This window comes from Mytilus trossulus, unplaced genomic scaffold, assembly GCF_036588685.1.
Source record: "Mytilus trossulus isolate FHL-02 unplaced genomic scaffold, PNRI_Mtr1.1.1.hap1 h1tg000128l__unscaffolded, whole genome shotgun sequence".
Taxonomy (NCBI): domain Eukaryota; kingdom Metazoa; phylum Mollusca; class Bivalvia; order Mytilida; family Mytilidae; genus Mytilus; species Mytilus trossulus.
The window spans coordinates 423,674-447,901 of NW_026963301.1; the positions used below are offsets into that span (position 1 = coordinate 423,674).

The window sequence follows — 24,228 nt, forward strand, 5'->3', positions numbered from 1 at the left end:
CACGTCAAATGAATCTGTATTGCAATCAGACTGAATGAAACCATGCATGCTGTGTTTTTTAATATTGTTAGCATGTCTATCCGAAACTAGTATAACACTGTGTTATAGTAGACACATTGTGACTGTTTAATTATGCACAGTTCACCATGCTGCTTTCAATAGTTTTGTCAAATTGTAAAAACTCAGTATGCAGTGGCGGTTCTAGGGTCCAGAGGTTTAAGCCACATTTTAACGACTCGAATTACTGCTTTTGAATAGAAACATATGCATGGTTGCACCCCCCCCCCCAATGAAAATAAAACCGCACACGCACACACAATTATCTTGGGTTGAAAGCCGTTTTTCAAAACTTGCTGGATCCTCCCCTGTCAGTATTGCATATATGTCTATTGCGTAATGCTGTGTCACAGTCTAACAGACTTATATTTATATTCAAATAAACTCTGTTTGAACAATATGATAGTATAGTCTCGGTTGATAGCATTTCAACTTCAAATCATTGGTTTTTAAATCGGACATATTTCCTTTGACCCAATCTATATCTAAACCGGCTTGATAAATATGGATAAGGGATCACCATATCCACAGTCGCAGCCTCAACAACAGTACGGTCAACCTCCACAGCAGTATGGTCAGCCTCCACAACAGTATGGTCAACCACCACAGCAGTATGGTCAACCGCCCCAACAGTATGGTCAACCGCCCCAACAGTATGGCCAGCCACCAGGTAAGAAGTCAGCTTTTATATATTTTTTTTTTTATATTTTGAACCATTTTGTACAGTTATGTTGAATTAGAATTGTATATTGTTTCGTTTTCCGTTTTATTAAACTTGTACTACTATAACAACAGAAAATTGTTGAGAGGTGAAAAATAGGGACATGGATTTATAATTTTATCTACTTGTATACACTTTATTAAAGGTATTATGTCGGTCCGTCGACATGAAATGTATCAAATATTCAAGTTTTAAATTACTGTTCATCCCAACCATTCAGATGAAAATATTAAAGATGACACTGTTTAATGCAATATATTGCACGGAACAATTGTGTTCCTCTTTCAACAAAGAGCAAGACCTTTACCGCATTTATACTCGTCAGCAATCAAATAAATTTTAAACAGTTCAAATGAGAAAACTAACTGCCTGATTTATGCATAAAACAATGAACGAAACACAGATATGATATCAAGCAATAAAGTGTGCCATTGTAAAAATAAAAAGAACTCAAAAGCAAAACTGCGTTTGAGATCCATACCGACCAACTTTAACTTATTCCTTTACAATATTCAATGGGGAAAAAAATAACTGAACAATGTACGTCATATGATAATGAGTTTAAACCTCCAAAATTAACCACCATTGCTGACAGTAATTATGATATAATATGGCTACAAAAGAATTCAAAATTTCTGCGATATAGAAAGGAAATTATATGAAGACTGTGTTATAACTTTAAAATCAATTACTTTACATAATAAAACATTACTTGTTGAACAAGAAGCAATAAATGGTAATTCCCTAGCCCAGGTGGTCGTGTGGTCTAGTGGGACGGCTGAAGTGCAGGCGATTTGGTGTCACGATATCACAGAAGCATGGGTTCGAATCCCGGCGAGGGAAGAACCAAAAATTTGCGAAAGAAAATTAACATATCTAACATTGTTGGGTTGATGTTTAGACGAGTTGTATATATATATATATATATATATATATATATAAGTACGTCTGAGTTAGTGACAACTCTACATCAGATGTATCCATCGGATCGCCATCAATGATGGTGATACATGGCTGTGTACATAATTTATATACAACTCGTCTTAACATCAACCCAACAATGTTAAATCTGTAAATTTGCGAAAATTGCTTTCGCAAATTTTGTTGTTCTTCCCTCGCCGGGATTCGAACCCATGCTACTGTGATATCGTGACACCAAATCGCCTGAACTGCAGCCGTCCCGCTAGACCACACGACCACCTGGGCTCTACAAATAATAGAGCTTTCGCTGGCCGTATGTTACCTTTCCTCGTCAGTTTTAATCTAGCGGCGTACTACAGTACATCATACATAAGGCATGAAGATGTTATATATATATGCATAGTTTTTACCGAAAGAAAAGCATATCTTTAGAATAGAAAAAAATATCCCAAACGGGAAATATTTTAAAATTTGAAAAAAACCACAACATTTTCCGTAATAACATAAGTAAAAAATATATCAATATAAGAAGATGGTATAATTGCTAATGAGAAACAATCCATCAAAACCCAAAGGATTGATAGCTTAATGTATACGGTATAGGGTTTGATCGTTGTCGAAGGCCTCGCTGTGACCTATATGTGTGTACATCATTGCTCATTGTTGAAGACCTAATGGTTACCAATAGCTATGTGCATCCTCGCCATCGTTTTACAACTGTTGGTTATTGTTCATTGTCGAAGAACTCATTGTGACCTATAGTCTGGTACATTCTAACCGTTCTTTGGTAACTGTTGCATAGTTATATTGGTCATTGTCGAAATCCTCATGGTGACCTATAGTTGTGTACACCCTCACCAGCCTTTGGTAACTTTTGATAATTGCTTATTGACAATCAAACCACATCTCCTAATTTTATATTGAGCTTTCATTAAGTGTTATTGGTTAACTTTACACACAAACACACGACACGACACAAAGTTCTAAATATTACAGATTTTTAAGAATCATGTTTTGTACATTTTAATATATTCACAGCTTACGGTGGTGGACAGCAGCAACAGTCATCAACAGTTGTGATTGGACAGCCGCAGACTTTAGTGTTACAACAAACATACAGAGACTCGCCAGTACGTACGACGTGTCCATCATGCAATGCAGATATAATGACAGCCATTTCATTTGAAGTAGGAACGATGGCTTGGGTAGTGGCTGGTTGTCTCTGTATATTTGGGTATGCTATATTGAATGAATAACGCACCATATTCGCATCGGCGGATCCAGGGAAAATGGGGAAATTGGTTGACTATTAGTATATAGGGAATAACTTAGCATGACTGGAACACCTTCCCCCCTTTAGGTCAGTCAGCGCTCCCCCTTTATGAAAAGTTCTGGATACGCCACTGATTCGTCTTGTAAGATATGTTCTGTAATCAAAATACTTCAACAGGAAATTTTCAAAGTAAATAGATATAAGAAGATGTGGTATGATTGCCAATTATAGACAACTCGATCTCCTTCCAGGTCACAATTTTTCAAAAGTACACGGAGCCTATGTGTATTAATATATCACTGGCAATCGTGTTGTATCAGCTATATACTCTGTGATGATCACTGGCAATCGTGTTGTATCAGCTATATATCTGTGATGATATCGACACATTTTGTGGATAAAATCCAAGAAACATAACTTAAAATGAAAACTAAACATGCCTGCTCTTTGGTCGGTTGTTGTCTCTTTGACACATTCCCCATTTCCATTCTCAATTTTATTGACAAATGAACGATAAATGAGCTCTGTCAGACAAATATGTACATCTTCCATTCATTCTATACACCTTGACATATTGAACTATTGGCCATTGAACACAATAGTGGACTAAAATTCAACTACATTCAAGTCCATCCGCTCCACAGAGAGTCATATAGTACATAAACATATCACAACCACATCAAAGCTTCTTGTGAACATTTGAAGGTCCCTACTATGTATTGGTTACCTTAACTACATGTACACAAGCAACCAATTAAATATCGTTTTATTTCGGCTTCTAGTAAGTGTTCTACAACTAATCTTTCAGTGCTTTTAACAAGTTCATTTACTACTATTAAAGAACTTATCATACACTATTGTAATAAAATATATGAACATAGTGGTATATAAACTATATTTGGAGTGTAAGAAATTCTTTGGATGTTTTAGATAAAGTACGTGCTTTTGATGGTCCTTTTGATTCCGTGGACAGTTTTGATTTTTCTACTCTTTACACTACACTTCCACACTATCTTATTAAACAAAGGTTTCCTATTTAATGAAATGCTCGTTTGGTTAGTTAAGCTGAATGCAAATATATTTTCTGCAACTCATTTAAACCCTTCTCCTCTAATGAGAAAGGTAAATACGCTAGATATACTTACTGGAGGTGTGATGAGATCATTTAAGCTGTGAATTTTCTTCTTGATAATATTTATGTACGTTTCGGCAACAAAGTTATTCGACAGGTTGTAGGTATCCCCATGTGCACTAATTGTGCCCTTTAATAGCAGATTTGTTTTTGTACTGTTACGAATCAGTTTGTGACTAAACTCAGTAAAGACTCGTCGAAATTGCATTTAATTGATAAATTCAACAACATTTACCGTTATCTTGATGATATTTTTTCGTTAAATAATCAAGAATTATCTCAATATACTGCTGAAATTTACCCCAAGGAACTTACTTTAAATGAATCAAATTTATACGGTAATAACTGTCCTTTCCTGGATTTAGATATTTAGGTTTTAAACGGGAAACTCCATACTAAAATTTACGACAAAAGGGACGTTTTTTCGTTCCCTATTGTTAATTTTCTATTTTTAGATGGTGAGGTTCCTTTGGCACAATCTTACGGTGTTTATATTTCACAGCGCGTTCGCTATGCCCGTGTCTTGTGACGTTTTTGATTTTAACGAACGCAATCTATGTATTACTGGTAAATTATTAAACCAGGGATATCGTTACCATAGATAACTTAAAACCTTTACGAAATTTTTCCATAGATATAAAGATTTGGTTTTGAAGTTTGGTTGTACCTGTAGAATACTTTTTTCAAACGGGATAGCACATCCTCATTTTTACGGAAATGTTGTTAACCGGGCCCGAAAATTTGTCCATCTGATGAGTTAAGCCTTTTTCAGCTGCTTTTTATAGTTCGATCTTATGTTGTACTGTTATACCACTGTACCAGGTTAGGGGAGGGTTTATATATGTGCCTGTCCCAAGTCAGGCGCCTGTAATTCAGTGGTTGTCGTTTGTTGATGTGTTACATATTTGTTTTTCGTTCAATTTTTATATAAATAAGGCCGTAAGTTTTCTCGTTTAAATTGTTTTACACTGTCATATTGGGGCCTTTTATAGCTGACTATGCGGTTTTGGATTTGCTCATTGTTGAAGGCCGTACGGTTACCTATAGTTGTTAATGTATGTGTCATTTTGATCTCTTGTAGACAGTTGCCTCATTGGGAATCATACCACATCTTCTTTTGTTATAAATCACAAAAATATAGTATTGACAATTGAACCATGACAATTAGGTGACGATAAAACGCCAGACGAAATTTACCGCCACCGGATTATCATCGCTATGTCTTACACTCTGCGATTTTGTCTGAAGCGAGAGAAAAACTGAAAAAAAAAAAAAAAAAAAAAAAAACAACAAAAAAAAACAACAACAAAAAAAAACCCCAACAATACTCACATAATGAGAATTAAAATATTAAACTGAGATTGGCCGCACACAGTCTGTTTGTGTACCTTAGGTATGGAAATTATTTCAATTTACATTAATAATTGTTTTGAAATTTATCAATATAGACTAAGTTTTATATATGTAATACCTTAACAATAGCAAGTTAGGGGATGCAAACTTATATTTTCGCCGAGTTGAGCGAGTCAAAAACAAAATTTGAAGTAAATTTATAGAATGGTCTTTATTAATCAGAGGACAACATATGTATTGCAAATTTAAGGAAGGCGGATAGCTGCCACGCCCCCACCTGAACCCGAACCTTGTACAATCAATTATTTTTCTGTCTTTTCTTGTAGGTTATGGCTCGGATGTTGTCTGATTCCATTCTGTGTTGACGGCTGTAAGGATGTTGTTCACACTTGTCCAAACTGTAATCATATGGTGGGAAGGTTCAGCAGAATGTGATAAAAAAGACATTTTTTTCAAAAATAAGACCAGAGCATTTATATAAAATATGAATGAACAGCATAGATTAAGACCGCTAACAAGCTTTTATATTAACGTATATGGACATTTCTTTAAATAAAAACATTATAATTTTGTAGACGTTTTTCTATCAGATATACCGGTATCTATTGTGGAGAGTTGTCTCAGTGGCGACAATACCACATCTTCTTATTTTTATATGTACCTATTGATTTTCTCTGTAATACTATTTGCATTAGGTCTAATGATTACTATCCATAATTTAATTGCTCAAGCACATATTAAGCAATATATTTACAATTCATCAGTGACACAAGCAGTTTAAATATAGCACCGAAATTTATCATATGATAAGATACCGAGTATAAAAAGAGACTGCAATGACCTTTTTTAGATGCACTCTCGTCTTCTGTTTCTGTATTTGTTCTGTTGAGTCACATGTTGATTAGTTGTGAAGCAAAAGCAGACATAGAAGCAGTGGCGGATCCAGCCATTTTAAAAAGGGGGGTTCCAACCATATGCTCCCATTCAAATTCATTGATCGTCCAAAAAAGGGGAAAGCCCCCCCCCCCCCCCCGGATCCGCCACTGAGAAGTAAAGTAGCTCTATTACTGACAATGTGAAGGAGTTGTTAAAAATAATGGCAATGCAGTTTCTGATATTTAATGTAATGATGAACATGCAATGGTACATTCAGTTTATACTGTCTTTACACTAACTTAGTAAGACTACCATATTGAAAGTGGAAGAAAAAAAATAACGCTATAGAGAGTGTAAAACCCGTTCATATCATTTTAATAATATTTCATATCAACGTTGAAAAAATATTTTTCTTTTTGCTGAATTTACAAATCAAAGTGTATTGTTTTGTGTGTTAATATAATACATATGCTGCACATCAAGCCTTATAAATGGCTCTTAATTGGATCACTAAATGTTCTTTTTCTTATTCAATCATCATGTGATAAAATGCCGCATGTCATGTCAGAGTAAACGGTTTTTTAAGTTCAAATCTACATTTAGTTATTTTTGTTCATCAGAGGTTGAGATAAGACGAAGAGATATCATTGACAAAATATAACTTTAAATAACTGGGCAATTTTCCATGATTATAAGGTTGACGACAAAGGTATTTGTTCAACCAATTCAAAAATTATCAACTTTAAAATGTAAATGAATATTTAAATTAAGACGTATTGATTAAATACATGGTATCCTTACGTCCATAGTTAATGTAATTTTTAAGCATAATTTTACCCCTTTTTGTTTCTATCTCCTTTTATTTCTTTATGTACTTCTTTATTGTGTGTTATTATTTGGTATACAATGATATTTTGTTGATTTTAATATTATTTATTTTCTAATTATAATTTTGTTATGATTAGGTATAAAATAACCCCTATATAAAAGGCTATTTGGTTCATCATAAACTTGTATCATATAAAACCAGAAAACTAAAAATTTTGTAAGCTGTACGCTAGACGCGCACTTCGTCTAAAGAAGACTTATCAGGAACGCTAACACCAACAACGTTAAAATTGCCATTTAAAGTACGAAGTTGATGAAGAACATTGCAAACTTGTCATCTAACGTAGATATTTGACAAAACATGTTCACTGCATAATATAGTCTGAAGATGAATGCAAACAAATTTGAAACTATCATATACAAACTTATCCATGCAGACCAGTTTATTTAACAATTTTAATTTTGACTTCATGTCACCTTTCATTTTGATAAAATTTAACCTTTTCCTTTTTTTTTGTATCTTAATCTTTTCCTATTTTAATTTTTGTATCTTAACATTTTCCTATTTTTTTGTATCTTAACCGTTTCCTATTTTTTTTGTATCTGTAAAACAATACACGAATGAACGACTTTATTTGCTTAAACACCCAGTGGCCAATATTTAAAGCCTTTTCGGAACGAAGTTAAACATTTCAATGCTATATTTGTCAGTATAAACATAACCAAACATTATTATAGACAGAACCATCAGTTAGTATATAGAAATAACCAGTGGTCAGTACATAGACATAACAAACAGTCTTTATAGAGATAGAACCAACTATCAGTATAAAGACAGAACCAACTATCAGTACAAAGACAGAACAAACAATCAGTACATAGACAGAACCAACAGTCAGTATAGATAGAATCTACTGTCAGTATAAAGACAGAACTAGCAGTATAAGTATATAGACAGAACCAACTGTCAGTATAAAGACAGAACCAACAGTCAGTATATAGACAGAACCAACAGTCAGTATAAAGACAGAACCAACAGTCAATATATAGACAGAACTAACAGTCAGTATATAGACAGAACCAACAGTCTGTATATAGACAGAACCAACTATCAGTATAAAGACAGAACCAACAGTCAGTATAAAGACAGAACCAACAGTCAGTATAAAGACAGAACCAACAGTCAGTATATAGACAGAACCAACTGCCAGTATATAGACAGAACCAACAGACAGTATATAGACAGAACCAACAGTCAGTATATAGACAGAACCAATAGTCAGTATATAGACAGAACCAACAGTCAGTATATAGACAGAACCAACTATCAACATATAGACAGAACCAACTATCAGCATATAGACAGAACCAACAGTCAGTATATAGACAGAACCAACTGTCAGTATATAGACAGAACCAACAGTCAGTATATAGACAGAACCAACCGTCAGTATATAGATAGAACCAACATCAATACTAGTATATAGATAGAACCAACATCAATATTAGTATATAGATAGAACCAACAGTCAGTATATAGACAGAACCAACAGTCAGTATATAGACAGAACCAACTGTCAGTATATAGACAGAACCAATAATCAGCTTATATAGAACCAACCGTCAGTATATAGATAGAACCAACATACAGTATATAGACAGAACCAACTATCAGCATATAGACAGAACCAACATACAGTATATAGAAATAACCAACTATTATTATATAGATAGAACCAACAGTCAATATATAAACAGAACCAACCGACAAAACAGATAAAATGAACCGTCAGTATACCTTGGTCTTTTGAACGGTAATTTTTTTACAAAAAGGAAATAAAAGGTACTTTGTTTCCACTGAAAACTAAATAATTCCTACATTTGAATTTCGAAATGTTCCTGCATTTGATAAAAATAGATGTTTGTAAATAAAAGTAATATAGAAATGTGTGTTCCGAGACAAAACCTATATGCCCCCACAACAAATGAATAGTCAACTCTAAAAATGGTGTTTATAATAAACACAAAAAATAAATATTGAATTTAAATGTTTACAAATGAAAGTATTTGCAAGGGACATCATGTGATATTCATATCAACTGAATCACTCAAACATTTCAAAACATTTAATACGTGAACTTTAAACAGACCTTTACTGTAGCACCTACGTAACCATCTAACTCGGTCGAGATAAGATAAGCTTTATTGTTAAAACTAAAAGGACGTAAAAAAAAAGGGAATCACAGTTAGGGTTAAAGCTTCAAATATGGAGAAAGGATCACCGTACCCACAACAGCAGCCACAACCCCAACAGTACAATCAACCTCCACCAGGTAAGGTGCTAATAATACATAGAAAAATATAAATATATATAGATCAAACTGTCATATTTTGAAGTGATGTCTTTAACACCCGTATAATGTAATTTTTTTAAAGGGTCCGTGGCTAGGCATTCGTACCCGTCTTAAAAGAATTTTAACTTCAAAGTTGAGTGACATGTGTTTTTAAAAAATTAATTATAGTATTACGTAGCTCATAGAAAAGTATAAATATATATTGATCAAACTGTCATATTTGGAGGCGATATCGTTAACACCCGTACAATGGTTAATTTAAAAATGGTCCGGGGCTATGCATGTCACTTAATACATTTGTACATGCCTTTGTCTGAATAAGACGAAATTGAATGATATTTGTTTTTTTCTGTAAAAAAATCGTATTTCAAAAACAAGTATCAATTTCATGGTTATTTCTGGATGTATTGAAAATCTATTTTAATTTTACAAGGTGTGACTGTTTTTCTGTCACTTCTTTAAAGCCGTTTATTGATTCTGTTTTTTTTGGTCCTTGAAACTTTGTATCTATTAAACTTTTAAGCAAAAGTGAATAAATTGTAAATGGTAGAATATTGATCATACACAATTACGAAAAACTGAAAGTAGCAATGTACTATTACTTGGAATGTAGTTATTTTGTAATGGTTGTTTGCGTACGACCTCGTGTTACCTGTTATGTTATGTGTCAGTAGAGTTAAAAAGTAGAATCAAGAAATAATGAGTAACACATATTAATAGTAACCTGGACACTTTAGTATACATTTTAAAAGAATTTATGAATAAGATGGTTTATCTTTAATATTCTGTTCTCACACTCAAACCAGATTAAAAAAAACACAAAAATAGTGAATCCTTGGGCTTATTCTTATTGATATTTTTTTGTTTGTTTTTAAAGTAAATTCTTCTATAAAGCCTGAAGACCGAAATTGAAAAAAAAAATACTGTTCGAAATAGTTCTGTTGACTGATTTTCTCAAATCATATACTTCAACTCGTATGTTAATAAGCATAATAAGGCTTTAACGAGATCCTTAATACTTTCAATAAACAAAATTACAATAGTAGTCCAGAAGTAAAATGTGTTTCTAGGTATAGTAAGCAAGTCCATATACTCATAAATGTACTAGAACAATCACAAACAATCTCCTGTGGAACAAGTACAATGTATGTCTCGGGGAAATAAATCCTTTGAAATTGAGTTTATATATAAAATGAAAAATTCTTTGGAATTTGTTTAAACAGAAACGTCATTCCTTGCTAAATATAAAACATGGTATAAATGTGAAGCAAAATCCAAGGAACTGTTAACTTAAAAGAAGCAAAAAATAAATACTATATATAGGAACGCTGTTTACTGTTTGAAATAAGGTTTCTTGGTTACAAAAGTCACAATAGAGTTTCGAGATGGATCATTGGTGCGAAACTTAGTATGTCACTGTAAAATTAGGGTAAATTGGTGAGGGACAAAAAAATACCCTTACAACGGGCCATCATAGACCCCAAACAGTGTTTTTAATGGTCCTCTGATGTAACTTTCCCATTCCAACCGGACATGACTGCAAGATTTTGCAGTCAGACGGATGAATAATTTGGGCGAAGGTTTGTTTTCCGATTAGAAGTGATGATTAAATTTCTATATACCCCAATCAACCCTTGGAGTCTTATGTGTTAATGTTTATAAATAACTTTACATGTATAAAATTTGTGTAGTAGAACGTAATCAGAGATCAATAATTTAATTAGATTGAATAATTTTGCTTTCAGCCTATGCACCGCCTGGCCAGCAGTCTCAAGCCACAGTCGTGGTTACACAGCAGCCAAATGTTTTGCTCCGGCAGAACTTCCGTGAGGTACCAGTGCGTGTGACTTGTCCATCATGTAGCGCTGATATCATGACCGCAACGCAATTTGAAATCGGAATGCTGACCTGGTTAGCGGCTGGTATGATATGCCTGTTCGGGTAAGAACACTGTATTTTACAGTCAATTATTCATATAAATTAGGGGTCGATTAGGGTTGATGTTTTCTTGTTATGTCTATTGATTTTTAATTATTTTTATTTTTGTTTGGGGGTTATTATTTCTCTTATTTTGGGCTCTATTTACCGTAATTTAATTCAGAATTGAATGCTTCTTTTTGTAACTTTATTGGGGTGTAAAAAGCGTTGATTGAAGTAAATTTTGTATGAATCGTTTATCTTCCAAAGAAATCTCAGTACAAATAGTCAACTTTGCATGCGGGTTTTTTTTATATTAACCTTTTTTATATCAAACTATAGTAAATGACTCATACATGTTCAGAGACTACGGTATATCCAATGCAATAGAATCGTACATATATTGACCAGCCAAACGCAATGATGTTCCTGCAGGAACATTTATACCAGTTTTCTGTTGACTTATTTATAGCAGACAATGAAAAAAATCTGTTAATTATGTGTCAAATGATTTAAGGTAGATCACCAGTATATATTTTTTGAGACAGAATTTTTTTATAATTTGCCAAAATGAAGATTTTACTATGCTCTTTTCAAAAATTTAATAAAAAGTATGGGTCACCGTGCTATTTTTCAAGCTATGAGTCGTTGAAAATTGCCAAAATTTGGTTAGTTTGTTCATGAAAATAAAAATAAAAAATGGTGTCACCGAACTTGTTTTCTTGATACAAATAAATATAAAAAATTTCCCTATTAGCCCAGTATAAATTTTGTACTAAAAGAGTTTTCTCCCCTTTAATGGCTCATTTGAAAAAAATGATTTTAAACCCAAAGAAAATGATATTTTGTTAAAATATTTTGTATAATACAATTAATTAACAAGTTTTCTTTAAATAGAAAAAACTTCTAACAATTAAATTGCAAATCTGTCTCCAAATTTGCAGATTTAGGCAAATAACTAGACCGATTTTGTACTGTGATTGTACAATCCAAGATGGCGGTATACCATCAATCTACCTTAAATGTATGAACAAATGATGACGTCAAATTTCTCTTTTTTTCTTTTAGGTTATGGCTTGGATGTTGTCTGATTCCATTTTGTTTAGACGCCTGTAAAGATGTCGTCCACACATGTCCAAACTGTAACCACGTGGTTGGAAAATATAGCAAATTGTCATGAGACATACAAAGTTCAAATAACGGTGTTGGAGGTTCGATACCTCGTCATTACATATCACATATATATAACTTTATGTAAATATTTATTTTGTAGCCCTCTCAAGTGTGTATTGACCATGACCATTAACGAAATTGTTAGAAAGGCTTTTAACCCATGGTCTTCCATGGCTTTTTTATATTGTGTATATACTTTATATAACATGGAATGTAACGTTTATATAAGTTGCTTAATGTTATTCTCAGTTCTCTTTTATATGAGAGGGTGGTATAGAGACAGGATTAAGCCGGAATGTTGAATAAAACATATCACATCAGTTTAGAATATTTGATTTGTAGGTATTTGCCGAACAGACCCTTTTGTGATTAATTTTCAAACATTCCGAGAACTTCTACAATTAATATTTTTTATTTTCTCGTAAATATTTTTATGAAAATTTCTCTATTTGTTCTTTCAAATCGACGTGTTCAAATCATGAAATATATTTTCATTTTCATTTCTTAAATGATTTCGATACAAACTCGTAATATGATAATGTGCATGTGAAATGTAAGAACTTTGCTGCCCTTTTTTAAAACTTATTTACATTTTTGTATACAATTGTATCTTATATTATGTGTTGCAAGTATTTCTTTTTTTTTTCTTGAGTGGGGAAACATATTCCATTTCAGCTCTAACCAGGCCAGAGCATTCATTTTCACCCCTCCTGAAAAATCAAACGAAAGTCCTGTATGTGCCTTACCCAATTAAACATGATTTATTTTTACAAAATTGTATGTTCAGATTTGTATTTAAAAATTCAAGTGTCAAATAACAATGAATGATTTTTTTCATATATATTACCAGGCTTATGCTTGTATTATTTGTTCTAGAGGCACTAGAAATGGAAATAAAAAATCATTGACAGAATTGGATTTTTTCAACACCAAAATGCTTTTATAAAATGACCGCAGATCTAATAAGGTTTCGACAAGTGAATTCAGTGGCTGATCAAACCATTTGAAGGGGGGGGGGGGTCCCAACCCAAGACAAAAGGGGGATCCCAACAGGCGCGGATCCAGAAGGGGGGGGTCGAACCCCCCTTTTTTTTGGACGATTAATGCATTTGAATGGGAACATGTAATTGGAACCCCCCTTTTGTCCTGGGTTAGGAACCCCCCTTTTTAAAATGACTAGATCCGCCCTTGTCCAACTATATGTCCCCATTCAAATGCATTGATCGTCCCCAAAAAAGGGGTTCCAACCCCTGAAACCCTCCCCCTGGATCCGCCACTGGAAACATACACAAATACAAACATAATTAACATAATACCATTCTTTTAACGAACAAAGTGAACGTATAAATGCAAATGGACGTCAAGTTGGTTACTTATTCCCTATTCCCTATTCGGTATCTATTCCTTATTCCGTATTCGTTACCTATTCCCTATTCCCTATTCGTTACCTATTCCCTATTCCCTATTCGTTACCTATTCGTTACTTATTCCCTTTTCCCTATCGTTACCTATTCGTTACGTATTCCCTATTCCTTATTCGATTTTAAATATCCTTCCCCCTTTTTAATTGTTTATACTCTTATGTCTGGTAATAGTTCCAAATTTGTTGAGGTAAAATGATCTTTTTATGACCTATTTATATGTGTTTGTGCTCAACCGATCCTTCTACTTTATGTTCGATACTCATTTGTTCCTTATTTGATTTTTATACGTTCTACCTTTTAACTGCTTTATGTCCGTATGTTTGAAGATGGATCTTGGTTCGAAGGGATAAAATCACCGTGTTAGCGCTTGTATAAAAAAGAAGATGTGGTATGATTGCCAATGAGACAACACCCCACAATAGACCAAAATCACACAGAAATTACCAACTATAGGTCACTGTACGGCCTTCAACAATGAGATGACATGACAATCTCAAACAATTCAAACAAAACTAACGGCCGTATTTCATATACAAAAAAATAAACGGAAAACAAATATGTAACACAAAAACAAACGATAACTACTTAATTAGCGAATTATAAACGAGTGATGGAACGAATTAAACAAGGTAATAGTTAACATGCTCCGAAACGATGTACACCCTGCTAACATGTTTAACCCCACCACATTATGTTAGTATGTGCCTGTCCCTAGACAACAGCCTGAAATTAAGTAGTTATCGTTTGTTTTTGTGTTACATATTTGTTTTCCGTTTATTTTTATGCCGCACCTACGATAGTAGCGGGGCATTATGTTTTCTGGTCTGTGCCTCCGTTCGTCCGTCCGTCTGTGCGTCCGTCCGTCTGTGCGTCCGTCCGTCTGTGCGTCCGTCCGTCTGTCCCGCTTCAGGTTAAAGTTTTTGGTCGAGGTAGTTTTTGATGAAGTTGAAGTCCAATCAACTTGAAACATAGTATACATGTGCCCTATGATATGATCTTTCTAATTTAAATGCTATATTAGTCTAAGAGTTTTTACCCCAATTTTACGGTTCACTGAACATAGAAAATGATAGTGCAAATTTCAGGTTAAAGTTTTTGGTCAAGGTAGTTTTTGATAAAGTAGAAGTCCAATCAACTTGAAACTTAGTGTACTTGTTCCCTTTGATAACATCATTCTAATTTTAATGCCAAATAAGATAATTTATTCCAATTTTACGGTCCACTAAACATAGAAAATGAAAGTGCGAGTGGGACATCCGTGTACTGTGGACACATTCTTGTTTTGTATATGAAATACGGCCGTTAGTTCTGTTGTTTGAATTGTTTGAGATTGTCATGTCATCTCATTTTTGAAGGCCATACAGTGACCTATAGTTGGTAATTTCTGTGTCATTTTGGTCTCTGTGGGGTGTTGTCTCATTGGCAATCATACCACATCTTCTTTTTTTATACAAGCGCTAACACGGTGATTTCATCCCTTCGAACCAAGATCCATCTTCAAACATACGGACATAAAGCAGTTAAAAGGTAGAACGTATAAAAATCAAATAAGGAACAAATGAGTATCGAACATAAAGTAAAAGGATCGGTTGAGCACAAACACATATAAATAGGTCATAAAAAGATCATTTTACCTCAACAAATTTAGAACTATTACCAGATATAAGAGTATAAACAATTAAAAAGGGGGAAGGATATTAAAAATCGAATAAGTAACGAATAAGGAATAGGGAATGAATAAGTAACGAATAGGTAACAATAGGGAATAGGGAATAAGTAATCAACTTGACGTCCATTAAATGCATTTGACTTCTCGCAACATATTAGTTAAAACGATAAAATTGAAAATCTGTCCGGTCTTGCACATCTCTGGAACGATTAAGTGCAATAAAGCACTGATCGACGTCCATTTTCATTGACTGTGCTAGTACACATTTTGATAATAGAGTCTGACTGAAGCCCCATGCATGTGTTTCTCATTGTGTTGAAGACTCATTGGTGACCTTGGACTGCTTTTTATTCTATGGTCGGGTTGTTGTCTTTTTGACACATTCTTAATTTCCGTTCTCAATTTTATTGCATGTAAATTTTGTCGAATTCCACTCCGGCCTTTGTTCAGTTCAATAGTCTGATGTTACTCAACAGAATCGCATACATAAAAGTACAGATTGGCAAATTGTTGTCTGTTCAATGTTCAGTGACAGATATTCCAGGTCTGTTGATCCAAAATATATAGGGGACTGAGGTGTCAGCAACATTTATGGCTAATCCAGGTTTTTACTTGTTCTACTCCCCTCTAGTGCTAGAATGTCTTGTATGTGGACCCTCTCCGTTTCAAAATCCTGGCTTCTCAGAGCCTGACTCCGCATTGTGAATCACTGAACTATTGTTGCATGATCGAATAGGGTTGATATGATCATTTGGCTTTGCAATAGACCATCGGACCACGAACCTTTGAAGAGTCTTTGCAAGGTTTTTTCATGTTTGGTATTCCTTTAAATGTGTTCACAGGTCCAGTCCAATTAGACGTGGCTACGTACTTATACATCCCGCATTGCCATACTGATCGTAAAATAAAAAGGAAGAGAAATTCAACATCAAATATTTCACAGAGTAAATATCCATAAATAAACACACATGTATGAAGCCTCCTAGAGGAAGCCTCAGTGTACTATTCATAAGCTCACCACACAAAATTCAAGACACAAAACGTTAATGTTAACACGCGCCAAGGATGCAGTAACAACAGGTCTCAACTGTAGCGACCTAGTTCTTGACTCCAGGTAATCGACATATTGTTTTTACGTTACAGTTACAGTGTTGCGAAACACCCGTTTATTTACATTTTGAAATATTTAAAGAGCGGATTAGAAGAAGATATGGAGAAAGGATCACCATACCCTGCACAACAACCCCCACCCCCTCAGTACAATCAACCTCCACCAGGTAAGTCTCACGATAACTGAATACTTTTCTGTATTTGTTTACATTTAAAAGATATATGGATCGATTACTGCCCTTGGTTCTTTGTGTAAACACACTGATAAAGGAATTCGAAGTGTGTTTGTTTGGAACATTTAAACTTTTATATAGACCTGCATAAAATATTATGTAAAGAACCACACCAACCTCCTGTGGCTGTAGACAAGTTGTCAATTTGTGTGTACGTCTCGGTCGAGGTCCCGGTACATGTAGTATCTTTATGGACCCTTTCATGCCTTTATATACTGATTTTATTATACTTTTATTTATGTGGAATTGTTCCAAATTAAGGAATTTCTTTTTTAATAAATACAAATATACGTGTATAGGCCTAAATGTCAACTATTTTGGTAAAATGTGAAATTAAATCACCTATAAATGTCCAATTTGGCACACTAAACATAAACATAATAATTTTAAAAATGAAAAAAATAAATAAAAAATCATTAGACCGTGTCTATCACCTAAGTCAGGAAGTAAGAAACAAACAAAATAATGAAGTCACACAGTTTTACACGTAGTTTCATCATTATTATAGTGCAAACTAAATTAAGCTCTTCGACTCGCAATAATTTGAGGGGTTAATTGATGAGGATGTAAACGTTATGGGGTTTATAGAAACTTGAAAGATAAAGTTACCAAGATTGGAGAAATGCATAAATGAGCCAAATATATTAATAAGAGATATAAATTGGGTGCTGAGATATATATTATATAAAGAATACTATAAAAAGTAATGTGCATCAATAATAAGGCTAGAGAAAAGTGCCCCCGAAAATTTAAAATACAACCAATGAAAACCCTGGAGTGGTGTAGCTGACATTTTGATCATGTTGATATAGGCATAACACACCAAAATGAAGGAAATCAACAGCCGGAGGTCATGCTTTTCGGTGCGGAATTTTTCTCGCTGAGTTGAAGACCTATTAGCCATGTTGCGGGAAGGTGGGGTGGGTGGCTTTGACTGATTTCTGTTTTTTTTGCATGAACAGGTTGTTTCTTTGTAATATTCCCCATTTACATTCCAAATTTTATTCTCGGATATACTGTTTATGACGTCTTAACGCAAAATCGGTTTGATGTGTATAGAAACATGTAAGATCATGTAATAGTCTGGAAAAATCATGATTCATTTATTAGTTGAAAATTGGTCTTTTTTTGGTGTTTTCATGTCTTTATGCTAGTTTTTTGCGTGTTTACTGGCCATCTAAAGAGGTCAGTCTTTGCCAACTCATTTTTGTCTTGCACAGAGGGCACGGTGACTTAGTACAGATCGTTGACGAGGGCCAAATTTTGACTCCGGTGATTGCAAATTTAGGACTTTCTACGCCAAGTTTATCCGAGAGGCTAAAATGTCACTGCTCAATGAAGAGCATAGGGAAGATATTAAATTTAATTTGTCGAAGTTGAGTTTTATCATCGGAATGAATTTACATTACAGAATGACTGTTGGACTCTTTATTTGACGTTTATTCCATGTGAGTTCCAACTACGAAATTGTATATATATGCAACTTCAGAATTAAGTTGGTGTTATGTTAACCTGGACCAATACATGCAAAATGTGATTGAAAAGTAGTTTGCACACAGGCCTCTGGGAATATATTTGAATAGCTTTGATATTGCCTCCGTTGTCCGCCGTCTATGCTCAATGGTGTCATTGGAACTATGTTCCTTTATTTTGCTGTCGTTTATTTGCTTCAACAAGATATTAATAAAGATGGGAAAGTGAAGATGGGTTAACACTGCACGGCGTCTCAAATAAAACAAAACGCCACGATCTTGCTCTGGCCCCAATAGCTAAAATTGACCGTCCAAACGGGTCACCGGACTAGAAATTGACCATGCCTTTAGTGGAAGTAGGGCTAGTCCGAGATTACTCTGACGTCCGACGGCTGTTAAGCCAGACAAGCTGGGGCCGTGGGACGTCAGAGCTTGTCCCATATCAAAAAGTGGATATTTGCCCACCCAAAATAGATGCGCTACTTCCTCGCTTCTGGAGCCGACTGAGGGCCTTGGAATGATATAAATCGGGCATCAATCTCTTCAGTTTTCATTTATCTCTTCATTATTGTAAGTTTCACCTACCTGCCAAACCTTTAATTTTCTATATTTTAACATTTTTCACAGAGACCTATGATTTCTCCATTTTTGACTTTCACTTTCAAATGGATGTCAAATTACGAGAGATTTCGTGGCCTCGAGACTCAAATATGCAAATATTTATATTATGTTACCTCCTTTATAGGAGATTGATGAATAACGTTTAGAAGCAACCACGTTTTTTCACCTCCTTTTACAGGAGATCGGTAACTAGCATTTAGTACCGACCACGATAACAATCGGTAGCTCTCGGACATTTAGGTAACTTACAGCGTAAATGAACGAGGTGTTACATTATGGTCATTTGCACTGTTTTCTCGTGGTCACGTGATAATCTTTGAAAATGAAAGGCAACATGGAGAAATCATGGGTCTCTTTGAAAATTGTTAAAATATAGAAAATTAAAGGTTTGGCAGGTAGGTGAAACTTACATAAATGAAGAGATAAATGAAAAATGAAGAGATTGATGCCCGATTTATATAATTCCAAGGCCCTCAGTCGGCTCCAGAAGCGAGGAAGTAGCGCATCTATTTTGGGTGGGCAAATATCCACTTTTTGATATTGGACAAGCTCTGACGTCCCACGGCCCCAGCTTGTCTGGCTAAACAGCCGCCGGACGTCAGAGTAATCTCGGACTAAAGTAGGGCATACTCAAATGCATTCTTTTTAGTAGAGTTTTAAGCACTTGAAAAACACAATGACTATCATACTGTTTCAATAATCACTGATGTATCAGATTCCTTGAATACACTTCAAATCATTACCGAAATATAAACTGTAAGAATTCTGCACTTGAGTCCTCTAGCTATATAGGCTCTATATATAGCTTTATAACATCCCATTGATGAGGGTCTGGATGGAAGGGGGGTGGGGTTGTTATTCTGTAAACATTTAATTTTCACCCCTTTTCTCTCTAATCTTCAAAAAATTAACCCCTTTGTTCGCTAATCTTCAAAAAATAAGACCACGCATTTCTATAATCTTCATTTTTTTACCGTTATTCTCTAGTCTTCATTTTTAAGGGCATTATTCTTTAACCATTTAACCCCATCCAAACCCTCATTGATCTTGCAGATTTTGATGGAAGCCCTGTGTAATGAATCAAATCTATCTCTTATTGTTTTAGCCTATGCACCTCCCGGTCAACAGACCGCAGCCACCGTTGTAATACAACAACCACATGTATTGCTTCGCCAGACATTCCGGGAAGTACCAGTACGACTGAATTGTCAGTCATGTCAAGCGGACATCATGACAGCAACCAATTATGAAACTGGAATGTTAACCTGGATGGCGGTCGGCATTATCTGCCTGTTTGGGTAAGTTATTGTCTTTTCTTTAGGTAAGTTTCATAAATCAACTGCATTCGATCTGTAATGCAGTCTTATGCGCAATACCAGCAAGAGTGGTTTTATTTTTGCACCTGCTCCGAAAGTGGAGGAAGCGGCGAGAGTATGACATACTGTATCTAGCGTTAGTGAAAGGGGCGAGCAATTGTAAGCAAAAAGTGATTAGGTCCAGTAGCAAATTAAAGTAATAGATTGCGTAAACAGGATACTTGCTAAAATTGTTGGATTTTAGAATAATTTTCTTTCCCACAATCAATAATAGATCTCTGTACAAACTGAGCACCACTTAAAACTGTGTCACCATCTGATCGAAGTATATTTGTAATTTTGACATGTTTGACATTTATAAATAAATATTATGTAGCATATATTGATTGTTGATTGTTTAACGTCCAGTGGCAAATATTTCATGCATGTTATTAACGAAATATGTAACATAACAGTTCCTGTATCTGCACCTGAAATATCAATTCAGGCAGTATATTTTTTTAGTACATGTATATACAAGTCTCTTTATATGTGTGTGGTAAGTTGGCAACTTTTAAATTTGTTATTGATCTTTACAGAGGGTGGCTCGGATGTTGTCTGATTCCATTTTGTATTGACGCCTGCAAGGATGTCGTCCATACTTGTCCAAACTGTAAACAAATGGTGGGGAAGTACAACAGATTGTCGTAGAGACAGTAGAACCGGAAGTGGCTGGAGAAAGTTTTAATGAAAGTTTCAACAATGTTTTAACAATGTTTCGTATTGATGTTAGTTTAAACCTACATATGCAATTATTTTATTAACACATTTTATTTTAAGGGCATAAAGATGATTATGGAAATACTGCAAGACAGTCTGAAAATTTCAACTTTGAGAATATAAACTAGACGAATTAGTTTAACCATCAACATACAGACATATGAAAAATATCACTCCTTATTGTTCTTTGAACTAAGTTTTTCATTCTATTAGTTGTAAACTTTTCATACTTTGGAAAAATATCCTTGACAAGTTGAAGTAACTCCAGCAAAACGGCAAGATTTTTTGGAAGTTATACTCGGACGCCTATTTTTTTAACATTTGTTGTTAACCTTTTTTGCCTTATAACTAATGTGCAATTAAATGTTATATACATTATATAATTCATTGTTCACTTTAATCTCATTTTGAATGTCCCATTCTATTCAATGATCCAGAAATATTACTAGAACGCCATAAGGATGAGGTTTTGTGTTGATGTACTGAAACCAGATAAACGTTCAATAAAATGATACCAGTATTTGTGTGGTTCAAATTGCTTGAAATTTTCAAATTTTTGTTAACATCTCAAGGAAAATATTTCTCGAAATTTGATTTATATACTATCTGAGCAAAATCTGTTTTAGTAAAAAAAAATATTATTTTAGTCAAAACGGGGATCTGGTGAATTATAACTGAAACAGAAATGAAAAATTTCATTTTCAAATTCTCTTCCCATTTTATAAATATAATTTCTTATAACCTACTTTTAATCAAATTTATAATTCTATTTTTAAATTATACAATGGTTGGATGTTGAAATATACTATAGTAAGTGCCTTGAAACTATATTTGTTTTGTTGTCAAGCCTTTTATCATTTATTTTTATCTTTCATTTTCTTTTATTATTGTGTAAGTTATCTGATTAGTTTTATTGTTTTATGTTTTTACTGTTTATTAAAAAATATATGTGATTATAATAAAGTATTTTATCATCTTCTCATTATTTATTCTTCAGTTAGTGTGTTTTCATTAATTCTGCTTCTGCCAAGTAATGGCCACAATCAACGGACTGATTATACTGCCATGGTTTGGTGCGCATAATCAGGACACAGCACCTAGTAATATCTTTTACACTGGGATTTTTAAAAATACTTCAACATTTGGCTTTTCTAGCCTGCATAAACATAGTTAGGGTTTATTAAAACATTTTATTTTCTGATTAAAAAGGTTGTGCATGGGTTATATGTCAATTAGACAGCAATATGACCATCCTTAGCCAATTTAATTAAAATATAGTTCATTATTATGAGATTATTAGATATGAATTTAAATTAGATTGAATCATAACAATTGAAAAAAGACCTCAAGGTCGAGATAGATTGATTGTTCGTATCTTAACTTCCATTGAGAATTGTTTCATCATATTCAGGAACAGAAAAAAAACTAATAAAAAATACAATACATAGGACCTGCAGTAGGGGATGTCTGGGTTGAAGGTCGGTGAAATTTGACGTACGTTCATTTTGACTGTGTTGGATGTACAAATACGCAGCCACGCGCTCTCAGAATAGGGACGTTAAATCTGATGTCTTGTGCAGAAAGGTTCCACGCTGTCTGCATGTCAAGAATACCAACAACAACACTTGGATGGTTGAGGATGAGGTACAATTTTGGCCTGTTGAAAGGCAAAATTTCGGTCCAAAATTGAAATCCGAATTACATGGGTTTAACTGCCGGTCGGAAGAAGACCTGTAATGACAACATGTTTCTATTCCTCTTTTATTGTGAAAAAATAGGGAGGGGTGTGGATACATACACACAACACAGCTGGTATACTAACTCACCCCAATTTAAAAAAAAATCCCATACCATAATTTGTAAATTCTTGTCAACGAGGTAGTACTATAGTATATGGAATTTCTTTGTAATTTCTTCATATAAGCACATCTCGCAGTGAAAAAAAAACTTTATACTAAGAGGGACATTTTCGCGTCTTATCTGCCCAACTTGTGTCTTCATGCTTTCAAAAATGTTTGCACTGTTTTGTTGAGAGTGACATTTATATATTGGCCAGTGAAAGACGTTGGACACAGTGAATTGAAATTTAAATGACAACGTACGGCATATTTTATTTCAAAATGATAAATAAGGTTTAAACGGAATATAACAATGTTTCCTTCGATGAAGACCAGCATTCGTCTCGTATTGAAAATTTACAAATTCTGTAAATGGATTTTAATCTTAAATTAGTCATGATGATCCATATGTTTAATGACAACAAGTTTTCTGTTGTCTTTTTTTCACGAATTTATGAAAAAAGTATGTTCACCCGTTTAACATCTACGCTAGCCAAGGGTTACGATCCACTTCCCTCTGTTGTCTTTGCAACTATGTACACAGTTGAGTAGTTTGAAATCACAGTCATACCTCGACCCTGAGACTCAGGTCGATCACAGTTATTCAAATCATTGCCGGAGAACTTTTTATATCAGGATCTAGATTGTCTGAAACGTTCTTCATAAACGTACTTCTGAAAATGAAAACTATTTGATTTAAAGAAATATTTGGTTATCAAAATTAGAAATCGACAGATCATGAAAAGGGGTGTTAACACAAGATAAATACTTGTTTGAAAAGTCAGACAACTTGAAAACACCTACAATGTAAATAAAGTAAAGATAATGTGTAAAGGACGTTTTTGTAGAAAGGGAGATAACCATGAAGAAAATTACATATCTATTAAAGTCACAATTTGTAACCTCCCTTGTAATTAAATACTTGAAATATTGCAAAATTTTATTAAATTAAAAGTGGCTACAAATCAAACAAAAAGGAAGTGTGTGTTAATGAACATTTAACAAAGAGGACGGTAATTTTGATGTCAACATTAATAGTAAACAATGTTCCAAGGTGATTATATTGTTGCCGTTTGATTAGGCGTTCAGTGGCAAGTATTTCATGCATATTTTAAGAACAATTCAATCAATCAATCAATTAGGAAGGTTCTGCAGAATTTGTTTCTTTTCAGTGGAGGGAA

At 34.0% G+C, this 24,228-nt stretch overlaps 3 protein-coding genes across 3 annotated transcripts; all 3 read left to right on the forward strand.

Annotated features, from left to right (window-relative positions):
* The first annotated feature begins 438 nt into the window (after positions 1-438).
* On the forward strand, positions 439-6,029 carry LOC134700211 (cell death-inducing p53-target protein 1 homolog). The gene is made up of 3 exons (XM_063561568.1): positions 439-727; positions 2,738-2,933; positions 5,784-6,029. The coding sequence occupies exons 1-3, from the start codon at positions 562-564 to the stop codon at positions 5,890-5,892; spliced, it is 471 nt and encodes a 156-aa protein (XP_063417638.1). The 5' UTR covers positions 439-561; the 3' UTR covers positions 5,893-6,029.
* A 3,250-nt stretch (positions 6,030-9,279) lies between these two features.
* Positions 9,280-13,518, forward strand: LOC134700174 (LITAF domain-containing protein-like). Its single transcript, XM_063561540.1, has 3 exons — positions 9,280-9,494; positions 11,261-11,456; positions 12,501-13,518. The coding sequence occupies exons 1-3, from the start codon at positions 9,428-9,430 to the stop codon at positions 12,610-12,612; spliced, it is 375 nt and encodes a 124-aa protein (XP_063417610.1). The 5' UTR covers positions 9,280-9,427; the 3' UTR covers positions 12,613-13,518.
* A 3,269-nt stretch (positions 13,519-16,787) lies between these two features.
* Positions 16,788-22,187, forward strand: LOC134700175 (lipopolysaccharide-induced tumor necrosis factor-alpha factor homolog). The gene is made up of 3 exons (XM_063561541.1): positions 16,788-16,975; positions 20,240-20,432; positions 21,029-22,187. The coding sequence occupies exons 1-3, from the start codon at positions 16,909-16,911 to the stop codon at positions 21,138-21,140; spliced, it is 372 nt and encodes a 123-aa protein (XP_063417611.1). The 5' UTR covers positions 16,788-16,908; the 3' UTR covers positions 21,141-22,187.
* Positions 22,188-24,228: the final 2,041 nt, after the last annotated feature.